At 35.7% G+C, this 15,064-nt stretch overlaps 1 protein-coding gene across 3 annotated transcripts in view; it reads left to right on the top strand.

Annotated features, from left to right (window-relative positions):
* epha3 (eph receptor A3) overlaps positions 1–15,064 on the top strand; it is a 333,749-nt gene that overhangs the window by 194,659 nt on the left and 124,026 nt on the right. For all 3 annotated transcript variants that reach the window (XM_030125112.1, XM_030125114.1, XM_030125113.1), the window contains one exon: positions 12,666–13,031. In XM_030125112.1, coding sequence (XP_029980972.1) covers positions 12,666–13,031 — 366 coding nt within the window. The remainder of the gene's footprint in view (positions 1–12,665; positions 13,032–15,064) is intronic.

Here is a 15,064-nt window from a genome sequence, read left to right as displayed (position 1 = left end):
ATGAAAAATTTTATTGACATTATTCCACAAATGTGCCAAAAAGGCACACTTGGTGTTTAGTAAGGGCCTAGCTGGACGGGATACCGGAGGGTTAAATAACTAGAAGCACTTGGAAACCGCAGACCTCCGCCAAGGCAGATCAGTGCCCCAGATTTGTATGAAAATTTCAGGAAATGTTGATACTGGCACAAGGAACAAATGATTAAATTTCGGTGGTGATCGGGGGTGGGGGTGAGGAGTGGGGGGGCCACGGGGGCCCACTGATCTGCCTTGGCGGAGGTGTGCGCTGTCTTTTCTAGAAAAGTGTTCGTAGAGCGCAGACCTCCGCCAAGGCAGATCAGTGGGCCCCCGTGGCCCCCCCATCCCCAATCACCACCAAAGTTTAATAATTTGTTCCCTGTGCCAGTATCAACATTTCCTGAAATTTTCATACAAATCCGTCCACAACTTTTTGAGTCATCCAGTACGTAGACAGACAGACAGACAAACTAACACCGACAAGAACATCATCCTTGGTGGAGGTAATGAACAGGACACAAACATGTCCGTGTTTCTCCAGTGGCTCAGAACGGACCTCTTCGTCATCTTTATTCTGTTTTATGGCTGGTGCTTCTAGCCTTAAGGCACATTACTATCACCCTGCGGCACCGCAACCAATTTGGCTGCCCTGAAACAGACTCATGTTGGGCCCCTGGTACAAGAAACTCACTGGAGGGGGAGGGTGGGTGGTGCTTCATGATTTCCGCTTTACTATTCCTCTAACTCCGCACTCAGCCACAGGTGATCCAAGTTAATAGTTCTAGAACGACTGGCTTCCACAGCCCGCCTCCACCGGCCAGTTCCTCTACACTGTAGGTTCCAGTTTGAGGCCAGGAGGACCTCCCACAGAGGGTTTTTCCCCACCCTTCCTCTGCGTCCCTCCCACACCAGAACCATCGCAAGGCGCTCATGAGACGGAGCCGGCCGCGCTTCTGCGTCGACGGTTTCGGGGGCATTTAGTCGTGATCCTGCTCTGAAAAATCGATCTCATCCACTATTAATCGATTATGCAAAATTAAAAAGAAATCGATCCAAAATTGACCAAATCGATTTTTTTACCCAGCCCCAGTTGAGACAGAAGCTAAATGCTTATATACTCCTCGCCTACATTCAAATCCAAATCAGTTTTAGGCTACCTACAAATCATTACATCAAAAATCCTTCTTACTTGTATCCCTTGAAAATATCTTTACAAACCTTAAATATGTAAAATATTTGTTCAAGGAAGTTTGTTTACCTCAGCTACAGAAGGTACCAGGCCTTTTTTTGAAGGAGTTTTGCCTTCATTTCTAACTTTCCCTGTTATATTAAATACAACTCATTCTGTTTAATATCAAACCTCACTTTGATAAATGTTGTTTTGTACAGTTGAAAGTGCTGCAATTCACCTTTCTACGAATACACCACTTTAACCATCAGAAAATAAAAGCCCTTCAGCATGTTGGTAGATATAAACCATTCATTGGCAGAGCTTTCACTGTGCAAATATTCTCTTTCTGTCAAGCTGGTTTGTTTAAACCAGGGCTCTCAAACTCATTTTCCTTCAGGGGCCACATTCAGATTTGATCTCCAGTGGGCCAGACCAGTGAAATAATAACATAATAACATAATAACATATAAATAATGACAACTCCAAATTTTTGTCTTTGTTTTAGTGCAAAGAAAAATAAAGTAAAATTATGAAAATACTTACTTTTATAAACTATCCAAACAAAAAAGATGTGAATAACCTGAAAAAACTGAGATTTCTTAAGCAAAATAAGTGCAATTTTAACAATATTCTGCCTCAACTTCTCATTTCTACATGTGCATTATGGATCGGATCTACAAAGACACTAAACACTTAGTAACAGGCAGAAAATTGTTAAAATTGTGCTTAATTTTCTTTAGACATTTCAGGTTGTTCATATTTATTGACATTATTCACATTTTATTGTTACAGGATAGTTTGTAAATGTAAATATTTTCAAAATTTAATGTTATTTTTTGCACTAAAACAAAGAAAAAAATTTGAAGTTGTTAATTCAAGATTTTTTGCTAATTCTAAGTTTTTTTTTTTTTACTTAATTGAAGATTTTTTTTTTTTGCTTAATTCAACATTTTTTTCCTTAATTCAAGCTAATTTTTTTTCATTTATTTATTTATTTATTTTTGCTTTAATTCAATTCAAGACTGTGGAATTTTTGACTTTGCAAAAACATCCCGCGGGCAAGATTGGAACCTTTGGTGGACCGCATTTGGCCCCCGGGCCGCATGTTTGAGACCCCTGGCTTAAACAGATGAAAAAGTAACACACACACCTGCAGTGACTGAGATCGGACAATAATGTGTAATGTAATATGTGTTAACAGCACTTATTATATTTGAATTCTTGCTTTAATCAACTTTGTTTTGTAATTACCTATTCATTACTAAACTATTACTTCACTATTACCATATGTAACTGAGCTTTAACACAAAATGCAATGAATGGAATAAATGATGAGCTCCATAATTAACTTTATACGGTTTTTAATCATTGGAACGGATAACCTTCGAAATGTGTGAAGAATTTTTATCATGCCATAATTCATATAATAACATTTTATGGATCTGAAGACTTGCCAAGACTTGCTTGTGAGGTAAAATTTCTATAATCTCCTGCTATCTCACAATTAATAAGTTACTTGTTATATTAGTTTTAAGTTGTATTTGCATTTTTCCTACACATAATAAATGTTTAAGATCATTGTATTAGTATCAATCAACCAATTTCAATCGTAATAATGTAAAAAAAAAAAAAAAAGAAGAAGATATTTTTTTCTTTAAGCGATAAGGAGAACTCTTTATCGCCTTTTTTCATTTCTAGCATGATTCTCTTTTGTCTTCCTTTGATCCCACTGAATTGCAGATGCAGATGCAGGCTCCTCTAAGCCTTCCAAAATGCATTCCCCATAAAACTATAAATCACTGCATTCCCTGATGTCAGATTATGGATATGTCCGTTACTGAAGGGGACAGGGGAGGGGTAAAAAAAAAAAAAAAAAAAAAGAAAAAAAAAAAAGTCTTTTGCCATGTGGAGAACAGAAGAAAAATATAATCGACGCCCCCAGCCACAGATTGAATCCTAATTAGAAAGACCGTCACGGCAGGTCTGTGTTGTGATTATCTCAACGCCATCTTGTCAAGTAGGCAAATTTTGCCTCATTGGGACAGGTTGAGCGATGCAAGGGCTGCAAAGATAATGATCGTGATTATCTCGGAACAGACAGATTTTACTGTTAGCCGTAGAGGTTGTTTAGACGTGACCACCTTAAAGGACGAAAACATTAATGCATTCACAAAAACATCCGAAGTATTATTACAGTGCATAAAAAATAGGTCTGTATCCAGGAAATGAGCTTTTCTAATTAAAATACACCTGTACAGCCCAGAGAAAAGGCTCAAAATTTGTGGAAAAATATAAAAATACCATCATATATGAAGAGGTGCAGCAAGAAACTGGAGACAAAAGCTCTGGCAAAATGTAGAATCAGCATTATCGTATCCAAACCAGAGATTCAGGACGGAAAAGATGAAGCAACTTCAGTTTTTTGTCACTGCATCAAGCTTTATAAAAATAGGACCAATGGCCCTGTAGCTTACCGGCCACATTAAAAGCTTTGGGAAATGTATACAGGGTGGGGAAGCAAAATTTACAATGAACATTTAGTTGTTTTTTCTCAGCAGGCACTACGTCAATTGTTTGGAAACCAAACATATATTGATGCCAATCAGAGGCAAAGTAAGGCGGGTCATTGTGAGGAAAATCTTCTAAATCTACTAAAAACTAACACTAGAATCGGACACCTCCTCAGGTGCCAGTGCCACCTCAGTTGATTGACAGGTCACTGCACGTCTCATTGAAAAATGCGCGATTATTGGAAATGTAAACAAGAAAGGAAGAATAAACATCTTTGAAATGAGTGACACATATGGAGAGAACCTACAGGGTGTCCCATAAGTCTCCATACATAGGAGACATAATACATTCCACACATATATGGTTCTAACACGTATTTCTTTATATTTCTTCTTCATACAGGGTGGGGAAGCAAAATTTACAATGAACATTTAGTTGTTTTTTTCTCAGCAGGCACTATTATTCAATTGTTTTGAAACCAAACATATATTGATGTCATAATCATACCTAACACTATTATCCATACCTTTTCAGAAACTTTTGCCCATATGAGTAATCAGGAAAGCAAACGTCAAAGAGTGTGTGATTTGCTGAATGCACTCGTCACACCAAAGGAGATTTCAAAAATAGTTGGAGTGTCCGTAAAGACTGTTTATAATGGAAAGAAGAGAATGACTATGAGCAAAACTATTATGAGAAAGTCTGGAAGATACTATTAAAGAAGAATGGGAGAAGTGGTCACCCGAATATTTGAGGAACACTTGCGCAAGTTTCAGGAAGCGTGTGAAGGCAGTTATTGAGAAAGAAGGAGGACACATAGAATAAAAACATTTTCTATTATGTCAATTTTCTTGTGGCAAATAAATTCTCATGACTTTCAATAAACTAATTGGTCATACACTGTCTTTCAATCCCTGCCTCAAAATATTGTAAATTTTGCTTCCCCACCCTGTACAGATGCCATTTATTATCACCCAGTTCTGTGTATTTATTATATTACAGAAATATCCCATGTTTTGGTCATATTCCAATCAGATCTGTAAAAAAATTCAAATTCTAACTTGATATACTCAGTGCCAATGAAAACGCAACACTTGAAGATTCTTGTATTTTTTTAAATCGATGAGGATTTTTATTCCATACACTCTTTGGAATTAATCATAGGCCATTTCTATACAGTAAAAATAAAAAATCACATCCAAATTTGTTGACAAAAAATAAGGATAAAGAAAGAAACTCAAGGACCCCCAAAACCAAAAGTCACAAAGCGGTCCCGGAGGTGCTGCAGCTCAATGTAGCGATCCTGCTGTGGCGTGGTCACATGTGCTCGTCCAGGACCAGGTCGATCTGCAGTTGAGCCAGTTTCTTCATGCTTCTGTTGCATCCTGACTATGGCGGACACATTGCGTCCAAAACGGTGCGCCACCTGCCGAGCAGAGATTCCGGCCTCCAGGAGCCCCAGAGCATGGCATCTTTGGTCACGTGTCAGTCTAGGCATCGCTGAGTTATTACCTCCGCCAAGGAGGTTATGTTTTTGCCAGGGTTTGTTTGTCTGTTTGTTTGTCTGTCCGTTAGTGTGCAACATAACTCAAAAAGTTATGGACAGATTTGGATGAAATTTTCAGGGTTTGTTGGAAATGGGATAAGGAAGAAATGATTAACTTTTGGGGGTGATCCGGAAGAAATCCTGGATTCTGGATCACTTTGAAATTTTCGTTAACATTGTGGTAAATGGGGCCAAAATTTTCGTTTCCCAATATCTCGCTTAATTATTGACCAAAACTCATGAAATTTAACTCAGGAATTGACAATGGGGTCCTCTATCACATTTCAAAGGCTGATCCAGATCTGATCCAGAAGGCGGATTTTATCTCAATTTATATAAAAAAATGGGGGTGCCCTTACTTTTTGGCCTACTGTGCCTTTAATATTAAAGGTAGAAATTTCTGACAAGCGCCATCGTGTAGCTCAGTCAGTTGGGCCCATAATCTTTAAGCAAACTGGGCATATGATCAAATATGGTGCCTGCATTTTTCATTCAGGAAATTTGCCATTAACATTACATGCTGCTTGATTCTGATACTTATACAGACTAACACCCCTCATTTCAGTTTCTAAGCCCCCCTCTCAGCTTTCTCAATCCAAACACCCCCCCCCCCGCCCCCGCCAATTTCCATGTATGATTTTCAGTTTTGTATCATATTTGATCCATCGGGTCTCAATGATCAAATATTGTTATTTTTGAACAAACAAAAACATAATATAACACAAACCTTTCTAACAAATGTGTAGTTCCTTTTCAAAATTGCCAAAGTTCTGCCTCCTGATAATCTTGTAGTGTTACTGGAAAGGCCTCTGGTGAACAAATTATTACATGTATCTAATTGTATACATCAGGTTTCGCAAGAAAAAAAAAAAGAAAACATCACACTGATCATGTAGAGGGCTTCAAAACTCATGTATCAAATATGATACATTTAGCATCATAAGGGTAAGTTCAGAAAGCATTTTTCTTAATTATCTGTTTCTGGAACCTTAAACGCCATTTGCTTAATTAAAGATTTTTTTTGCTTAATTCAACATTTTTTTCCTTAATTCAAGCTAAAAAAAAATGTTGTTACAGGATAGTTTGTAAATGTAAATATTTTCATAATTTAATGTTATTTTTTGCACTAAAACAAGGAAAAAATTTGAAGTTGTTAATTCAAGATTTTTTGCTAATTGTAAGATTTTTTTTTTTTTACTTAACTGAAGATTTTTTTTTTTGCTTAAGTCAACATTTTTTCCTTAATTCAAGCTAAAAAAAAATTTGTTACAGGAGAGTTTGTAAATGTAAATATTTTCATAATTTAATGTTATTTTTTGCACTAAAACAAGGAAAAAATTTGAAGTTGTTAATTCAAGATTTTTTGCTAATTGTAAGATTTTTTAATTTTTTTTGTACTTAATTGAAGATTTTTTTTTTAAATTTTGCTTAATTCAACATTTTTTCCTTAATTCAAGCTAGAAAAATTTTTTGTTACAGGATAGTTTGTAAATGTAAATATTTTCATAATTTAATGTTATTTTTTGCACTAAAACAAGGAAAAAATGTGTTGTTAATTCAAGATTTTTTGCTAACTGTAAGATTTTTTTTTTTTTTTGCTTAATTCAACATTTTTTTTCCTTAATTCAAGCAATTTTTTAAAAAAAATTCAATTCAAGACTGTGGAATTTTTGACTTTGCAAAAACATCCCGCGGGCCAGATTGGAACCTTTGGCGGGCCACATTTGGGCCCCGGGCCACATGTTTGAGACCCCTGATATAGATTCTAATGAAAAGGCTCATTTAGTATCTTAAAATTCTATAAAGGCGGGTCATGATTTGAAGACCATGTGAAAACGTGGGTCCAGAGGTGAAACCACTTGAAAACCAGTAAAGAGCTTCAAAAAAACAAACAAAAAAAAATCGTTCTTAAATAGTTTCCTGCTTTTCACAATTTACATTCTCAAAAAATTTTAATAGTTTTACAGATTTTCTTCTGTATATAAGCTGCCAATACGCTTTGACTTCATAATCCAACATTTGTTCTGTGTTACTCCTAATGTCTGTCTTGGATAAATCCAGAAAAAGACAATAATGCAGATTGCAGAAACAGGATCTATGCATAGCTTAAGAGTGAAGTAAATTCTTGTCAAGTAAAAACAAACCAAGCAAAGCATTTTATCTGAAAGACACAATCCGCCAAGACGCTTTCAATCTCCTTTCCTTCCCCCGTGCTCGACTGAATTATTTGGCAGTGTTGTTTTGTCCTCCATGTAATTACGGTCGTAGCTTTGATATAAAATCTGGAACCGTTCAGGGAAATCTGTTTGTATTTTTATATGTCAGTATGAGTCGGATTTTTTCGGTTTGAAGAGTCTATGCCGTTGCCATCCATTTGTTTCGCTTTGCTTGTCCAGCGAAACGAGAGGGAAAACAAACGCACAGCATCCACTAATTTGTATAAGTACCCCCCCCCCCACACTGATTTTACAGACATTCAGCTGCATGTGTAGATGATATATACAACGTGGAGCATTGATTGTGACAGTTTTCTTTCATTTAAACCAAGCGTATCATCCCGGAAACACATCGCATTTAAGAAAGAAGACGTTTTAAACCATCAAGACTGAATGAATGTTTCTCTATTGAACCTTTATTAAGCAAGTCATCACCATTTATTCTAATATTATTCTTTATATTTTGCATTTTTCACTATAAAGTATGTATTTTCCTGTATTTAATTTCCTATATTTGATTTAGATGTTCATGTAAACAAAAAAAATTCAGATTATTAAATCAAAACAGAGAAAAGTAAAGAAAAAGTGAGTGAATACAAACCTCTAATTATTTTTTCTTCAGTGTTGTTCATTTTGTGACTTATTTTGTCCATGTTACTTATTATTGTGTGATCGAAAATTTTCTTCTGAAAAATAAATGAAAAATAAATAAATAAAATAAAAATAATTTAAAAAAAAAAAAAAAAATTAAAATACATAAAAAAAAGTAATAATGACCAAAAAAAATTCTTATGAATCTATTTTTCATGAAGTTGCAGAAATATCTACTCAGCTGGACACCACATGTTTAATTTTTGACGCTCAGAAACATGTATTTACTGATAAATTGTGTGAAAACTGTGGGGAAGGCTTGTGATTCTGAGGGTTTATCCTCTAGAGAGATCTACATAATGTTACTGATTCATGTCAGAAAAGATATGTAGTTTAGTTTAGTTTATTAGTTTGATCCCCATTAGCTGCTGCATACCCCAGCAGCTGCTCTTCCTGGGGTCATCAACAACACAAAAACAAAGCACCAACAATTTCCCACAACTCACTCAACAAACAGGATGTACATACACTCAACACAACAACACAAAAACCAAAAATCAGCAACAGCACACAATACAAAACAATTACAATAATAATACCAACAACAACAGAAAAAAGCATAAATAAACCAAAAATCAGAAACAAACAAAAAAAAACCCACATAAAATAACTAGAAGCACTCGGAGAGCGCAGACCTCCGCCAAGGCTGATCAGTGCCCCCCCCCCCCCCGTGGGCCCCCCCACGCCAAGGAGGTTATGTTTTTGCCAGGGTTTGTTTGTGTGTCTGTCTGTTTGTCTGTCCATTAGTGTGCAACATAACTCAAAAAGGTATGGACAGATTTTGATGAAATTTTCAGGGTTTGTTGAAAATGGGCCCCCTCGTGGGCCCCCCCACCCCCGATCACCACCAAAATTTAATCATTTCTTCCTTATCCCATTTCCAACAAACCCTGAAAATTTCATCCAAATCTGTCCATAACTTTTTGACTTATGTTGCACACTAACGGACAGACAAACAGACAGACAGACAGACAAACCCTGGCAAAAACATAACCTCCTTGGCGGAGGTAAAAATAAAAACAATAAAAACAGCTCCACAACAAACAAAAAAACAAACCGTCTAGATCAGGGGTCTGCAACCTTTATTATCAAAAGAGCCATTTTGCCCCCTCTTCCACCAAAAAAAATAGTCTGGAGCCGCAAAAAATCACAGAGCTTATAAACTTTTAAAAGTTTTCATCTTCTTTACATTTTATCTGTTACAACCACTGAATACAACAAACAGAAGTGCACTGTGGAATGGATTCTGGAGTATGATTACTCTAAAAGTACACAGTAAAAGTATTTCATAATATTTGTGCTAATAGTATATGAAGTACTAATACCAAAAATACTAAATTCACGAGGTACTCATTGGAAAAAAAAAATTATTCATCATTGAATTTAGTCTTAAAGCCTATTTCAGATGAAAAAACAAACATTTTTGGAGCTTGGAAGGGATTTTTGAGTATGATTACTCCAAAAGTACACAGTAAAAGTAGTTCATAGTATTTTTGCTAATAGTATTTGAAGTACTAATACCAATTGTAAAAAAAAAATCATGAGGTACTAATTGGAAATCATAATTTTATGCACCATTGAATTTAGTCTTAAAGCCTATTTCAGACGAAAACAAACACTTTTGTAGCTTGGAATGGAATCTGTTGTAGGATTACCCCAAAAGTACACAGTACTTATACTCATTCAGTTGCTCTATGAAAAGTATCGCTATTTATGAAAATTATTCTCTTCAAAACTCAACACTGCCTCCGCAGTTCCCAGTTGTACTGCTCCATATTCTCCCGGAAAATGGACAGAATTATGAGGACAGAACCCTCCGTCCGTATCTGTCTGCGTCTTTAACGTAGAGCAGAAATGAGCCCTTACTTTTGTTGTCTGGAAGGTACATTCGCTCCATGCAGCTCATCTACCGTAATTGTCGAATAAGTAGCGCACAGGAAAAACGCTAGCGGCTGGACTGACCATACACAGGAGAATCGTGGCTGGCTTGACCGCAGTAAAGGGAGGAGCCACTACAAGGAGGCTGAAGAGCCGCATGTGGCTCCGGAGCCGTAGGTTGCCGACCCCTGGTCTAGATGATGTCATTATAGGATATGCAATAGCTCAGTTATTCTTGGGTAAATATGAAAATTCTCAACCTTTTAAAAAAAAACTAACTGCTTGAATTTCTGAAATTAAAAATTGTGGCAATGTATTCCATGCCACCATTGCCCTATATTGCACACTACCCTGTATTTGATTGGTCCTACAGGCAGGCAACAGGAAACGTCTGTCCTCCGACTGACGTGTGGAATGTTGATGGATGTCACTGAAGAAAGTCAGTTTACTGTAAAGAAGTTCAGGTGTTTTTGTAATTATGATGTTTCTAATAAATTTAACTAAAGAGTATCTAATTCTGCCTTTGACTAGTGTCTTAAAATTTTAATAAAGATATGTGTAAAGAAAAAACAAAAACAAAAAAAACAGCGAAAAGAACAACAAAAATCCATGAATATACAAGAGAACAGCTGTAGAATAGCTGTCCACTGTAGTGACCACTATGCACGAAAGGGTTAATATCTTTTCACAAATTCATCCCAAGGGCCAGATTGGACCCTCTGGTGGGCCAGATATTCCCCCCGGGCCGCATGTTTGACACCTGTGGGTTAAATATTAACATGTCCGACCAACGAAGCACCGTCAACTTCTTTAACCCTTTCATGCATAGTGGTCACTCCAGTGGACAGTTACTCTACAGCAGGGCTGTCAAACTCATTTTAGTCCAGGGGCCACATTCACCCCAGTATGATCTCAAGTGGGCCGGACCAGTAAAATAATAACAGTGAAAAAAGTAAAATTACATTATGATAATGTTTAAGTCTACGTCGTTTCCTTTAAAATCTGAATAGCATGAACAACTTGAAATGTCTTAAGAAAAACAAGTGCAGTTTCAACAATATTCTGCCTCAGTTTATCAGTTTATTATTTACACATGTGCATTACAACTTACATTACAATTACAAATACACAAAACATTTAGTAACAGGCAGAATATTGATTTAATTGCGTTTACTTTTCTCAAGATATTTCACCTTGTTCATATTTGTTCAGGTTACTCACATTTTTTGTAACAGGATTGTTTGTTAATATAAATGTTTTCATGTAATTTCACTTTTTTACACTTAAAAAAAAAGATAAAAATCTGCAGTTGTCATTATTTATAGGTTATTATAATAGTGTTTTTCTGGTCTGACCGAATTGAGATCTGTCTGTCTGTATGGAACTTGAAATAAAATGATTTTTACACTATTGATTGTTAATATCTTCAGTGTAATTTTTGCATTTCACAAATTCATCCTATGGGCCAGATTGGACCCTTTGGCGGGCCGGATTTGGTCCCCGGGCCGCATGTTTGACACCTGTGCTCTACAGCTTTACTCTTGTATAATCATGGGTTTTGTTGTTTTAGTTCCATATCAACCAACACAGTGGACACTTATGCATCATCTCATAAACTGCAATTCATACCATTATTGTAACTTTGCTGTTCTTGATTGGTTCTTGAGTGGAAATCAATTGTTAATATTTATTTTTTTGCATATTATCTCCATGAAGTGAGTAATAACTAGTATTAGAATATGTTAAAATGTGAGAAAACATCAGATTAGCTGCATTAACCCTTTCATGCACAGTGGTCACTACAGTGGACACTTATTCTCCAGCTGTTCTCTTGTATATTCATGGATTTTGTTGTTTTACTTGCATATCAACCAATACAGTGGATACTTATGCACCATCCCATAATACACTGCAATTCATACCATTACTGTAACTTTGCTGTTCTTGATAAACCTGATCTGCAGCAACATATTTGAGTGCAAATTAACTGCTATTTGTCATTAGACTGTAACTAACAGTTTTTTTTTGTTTTTTAACAAAAAGTTGTTGTGTTTTGTTTTTTGCATATTTGAGTGAGTAATAACTACTATTATAGTATGTTAAAATGTGAGAAAACATTCCATTAGCAGCATTAAAAAATATATATATTTCATAGTTTTCATACAGTATGACAGTAAATGCATGTTTCTTTGTTTCAAAAATTAAACGCATGGTGTCCAGCTGAGTGGATTCATTAAAAAAATAAATAAATTAAAAAAAATTAAAATCAATCACATTGTTTTTTTTCATGCCTTAAGAGGAATAAAAACACTCAGGAAAAAAATCTTGATTAAGGTTCTCATAATTCATGCATGAAAGGGTTAAACATGGTTTCATTTCACTGTTTTCATATCATTTTATGATATTAGGTTTTAAATACATGTTTCTTTGCTTCAAGAATAAAATTCATGGTGTAGCTGAGTGGACATTTTTGTAACTCCATGAAAAACAGGTTGATTTAAAAAAAAAAAAAAAAAAAAAATCAATCACATTGTTTTTTTTTCATGCCTAAAGAGGAATAAAAACACTCAGGAAAAAAAAAAAAAACTTGATTAAGATTCTCATAATTCATGCATGAAAGGGTTAAATAATATTCCTTCACTTATCCTGTCGAATGACCTCCTCCTTTTTCCAGGTCCTCCTTCAGCTCCCCGAAACGTGATCTCCTCTATCAATGAGACCTCAGTTATTCTGGAGTGGAGCTGGCCAGAGGACACCGGCGGGCGAAGGGACATCACCTTCACCGTCCTCTGCAAACGTTGCCGCAGCGTAGGTGGAAGCGGAAGCGGAAGTAACGGCGGCGCCCTACGCTGCGAGCCCTGCAGGAGCAACGTACGCTTCCTGCCCAGAGCCGTCGGCCTCCACAACACCACGGTGACGGTGGGAGACCTGTTGGCCCACACCAACTACACATTTGAGATTGAAGCTCAAAACGGTGTATCATCACTAGCACCTAAGATGAGGCAGTACGCTGCAGTTACCATCACCACCAACCAAGCAGGTAAGACGTCAGAACCAATGCATGAACACATACAAACCAGAGTATAACTATGGAAAGATTTTTTTTTTTTTAATCTGTTTTTGGACCTCCTGAGAGCCAGTAAGTAAATATTTTCACCATTTTACATTACATAATTGCCTAAATTGGAAACAGGATGATGTAACAGTTTTTTCAGATATGGGTCATGCCATATAATTTCATCAAGTGGTCCCCACCTGACCCTCTCAGATTTTTCTAAATTTTTACATACTACTAGTACATTATATATGATGGAAAAATCCAAAATTTCAAAGCTTAATTGTAAATAGTTCCAAAGTTATGACCACTTGAAGTAGGTAGGGGGTACCCTAAAATTGCGACCAAAATTAAGACTTGAAATTTTCGACTATTTTCAGGCTTCTATAACTTCTGAACAACAAGAGCTAGAGGTCTGAAATTTCCAGAATCATTTCACAGGAATCTATAGTCCTAAGAAATGTGAAAATATTTACTTAAAATTATTAATTGCATGTTACAGAGAATGACAAAGTTGAGATTTTATCAATCGCGAACTTCTAAAATGCTACATTTGGCCTCTCATTACACAAAAACTTATCATCATATTCATTAGAAATTTTATGTGCTATATCTTGGCTACTTAGGGAATGGATCTGTGGAAAATGAAGGTCCTATGTTATGTTATGTATGATATATGAAGAGCTGAAAATCAAAAATATATGTCTGACCTTCAGATTCAAAGGTCAGTATCAGCATGTGGAATAGGTAGTATCATAAAATAAAAGACACCATGTGAAAGTACAGGAATTGCCCTAAATTTTGACACCAAGCACAACTTGCTTCTATAAATCCCATATTTTAGCTGAAAACGTCCATATTTAATTTGAACATTTAACATAGAAGGATTTATAGAAGCAAGTTGTGCTTGGTGACAAAATTTAAAAGTAAAAGACACCATGTGAAAGTACAGGAATTGCCCTAAATTTTGACACCAAGCACAACTTGCTTCTATAAGCAATATAAACAACAATTTGCTTCTTTTAACCCTTTGATGCATGAATTATGAGAACCTTAGTCCAGATTTTTTTTTCCTGAGTGTTTTTATTCCTCTTTAGGCATGAAAAAAACAATGCAATTGATTCTGTTTTTTTTAGGAACCTATTTTTCATGGAGTTCCAAAAATATCCACTCAGCTAGACACCATGTGTTTAATTTTGGAAGCAAAGAACCATGTATTTAAAACGCAGTATCAGAAAGTGGTATATTGCATGGAAAACTATGAAATAAAAACACTTTTAATGCAGCTAATCTGACGTTTTCTCACATTTTATCATCTTTGCAATTTTTAATTAGCAACTGATTTACAGTCAAACATGTCACTGCAGATCCGGTTTATCAAGATCAGCAAAGTTACAGTAATGGTGTGAATGTCAGTGTATTATGGGATGGTGCATAAGTGTCCACTGTGTTGGCTGATATGCAACTAAAACAACAAAACCCATGAATATACAAGAGAACAGCTGGAGAATAACTGTGCACTGTGGTGGCCACTATACATGAAAGGGTTAAAATAATGTTCTTTTCGGTGGACATTTTTTTTTATTTTTTAAAGTAAAGCTGTGAAAAGGACAAAAATGCATTGTTGGGTCTCAGGAGGTTAAACACCATTTACAGGTAGATGCGAGGCCTAAATGTCAAGAAAAAATGTCTGTTTTGAAAAATATCAACGCTAGTATGGACTTGGCACACTGCAAAAATCTAAATCTTACCAAGTGTATTTTTCTCATTTCTAGTCCAAATATCTCATCACACTTAAAATGAGACATAATCACCTAAAGAGGAACTTTTCAGTGAGATATAAGAACTGATTTTTAGACAACAGATCTTGAAAATCTTATTTCAAGAAATCTTACCAAGATAATTTTCATTTGTTCCACTGACAGAATTTTTGGCTTGAATTAAGCAAAAAAAAAAAAAAAAAAAAAAAACAATCTTGAATTAAGCAAAAAAAAAAATCTGCCAGTGGAACAAGTGAA

Source organism: Sphaeramia orbicularis, chromosome 21 (assembly GCF_902148855.1).
Source record: "Sphaeramia orbicularis chromosome 21, fSphaOr1.1, whole genome shotgun sequence".
Classification (NCBI taxonomy): domain Eukaryota; kingdom Metazoa; phylum Chordata; class Actinopteri; order Kurtiformes; family Apogonidae; genus Sphaeramia; species Sphaeramia orbicularis.
This window is presented reverse-complemented; position numbering and strand designations above follow the sequence as displayed.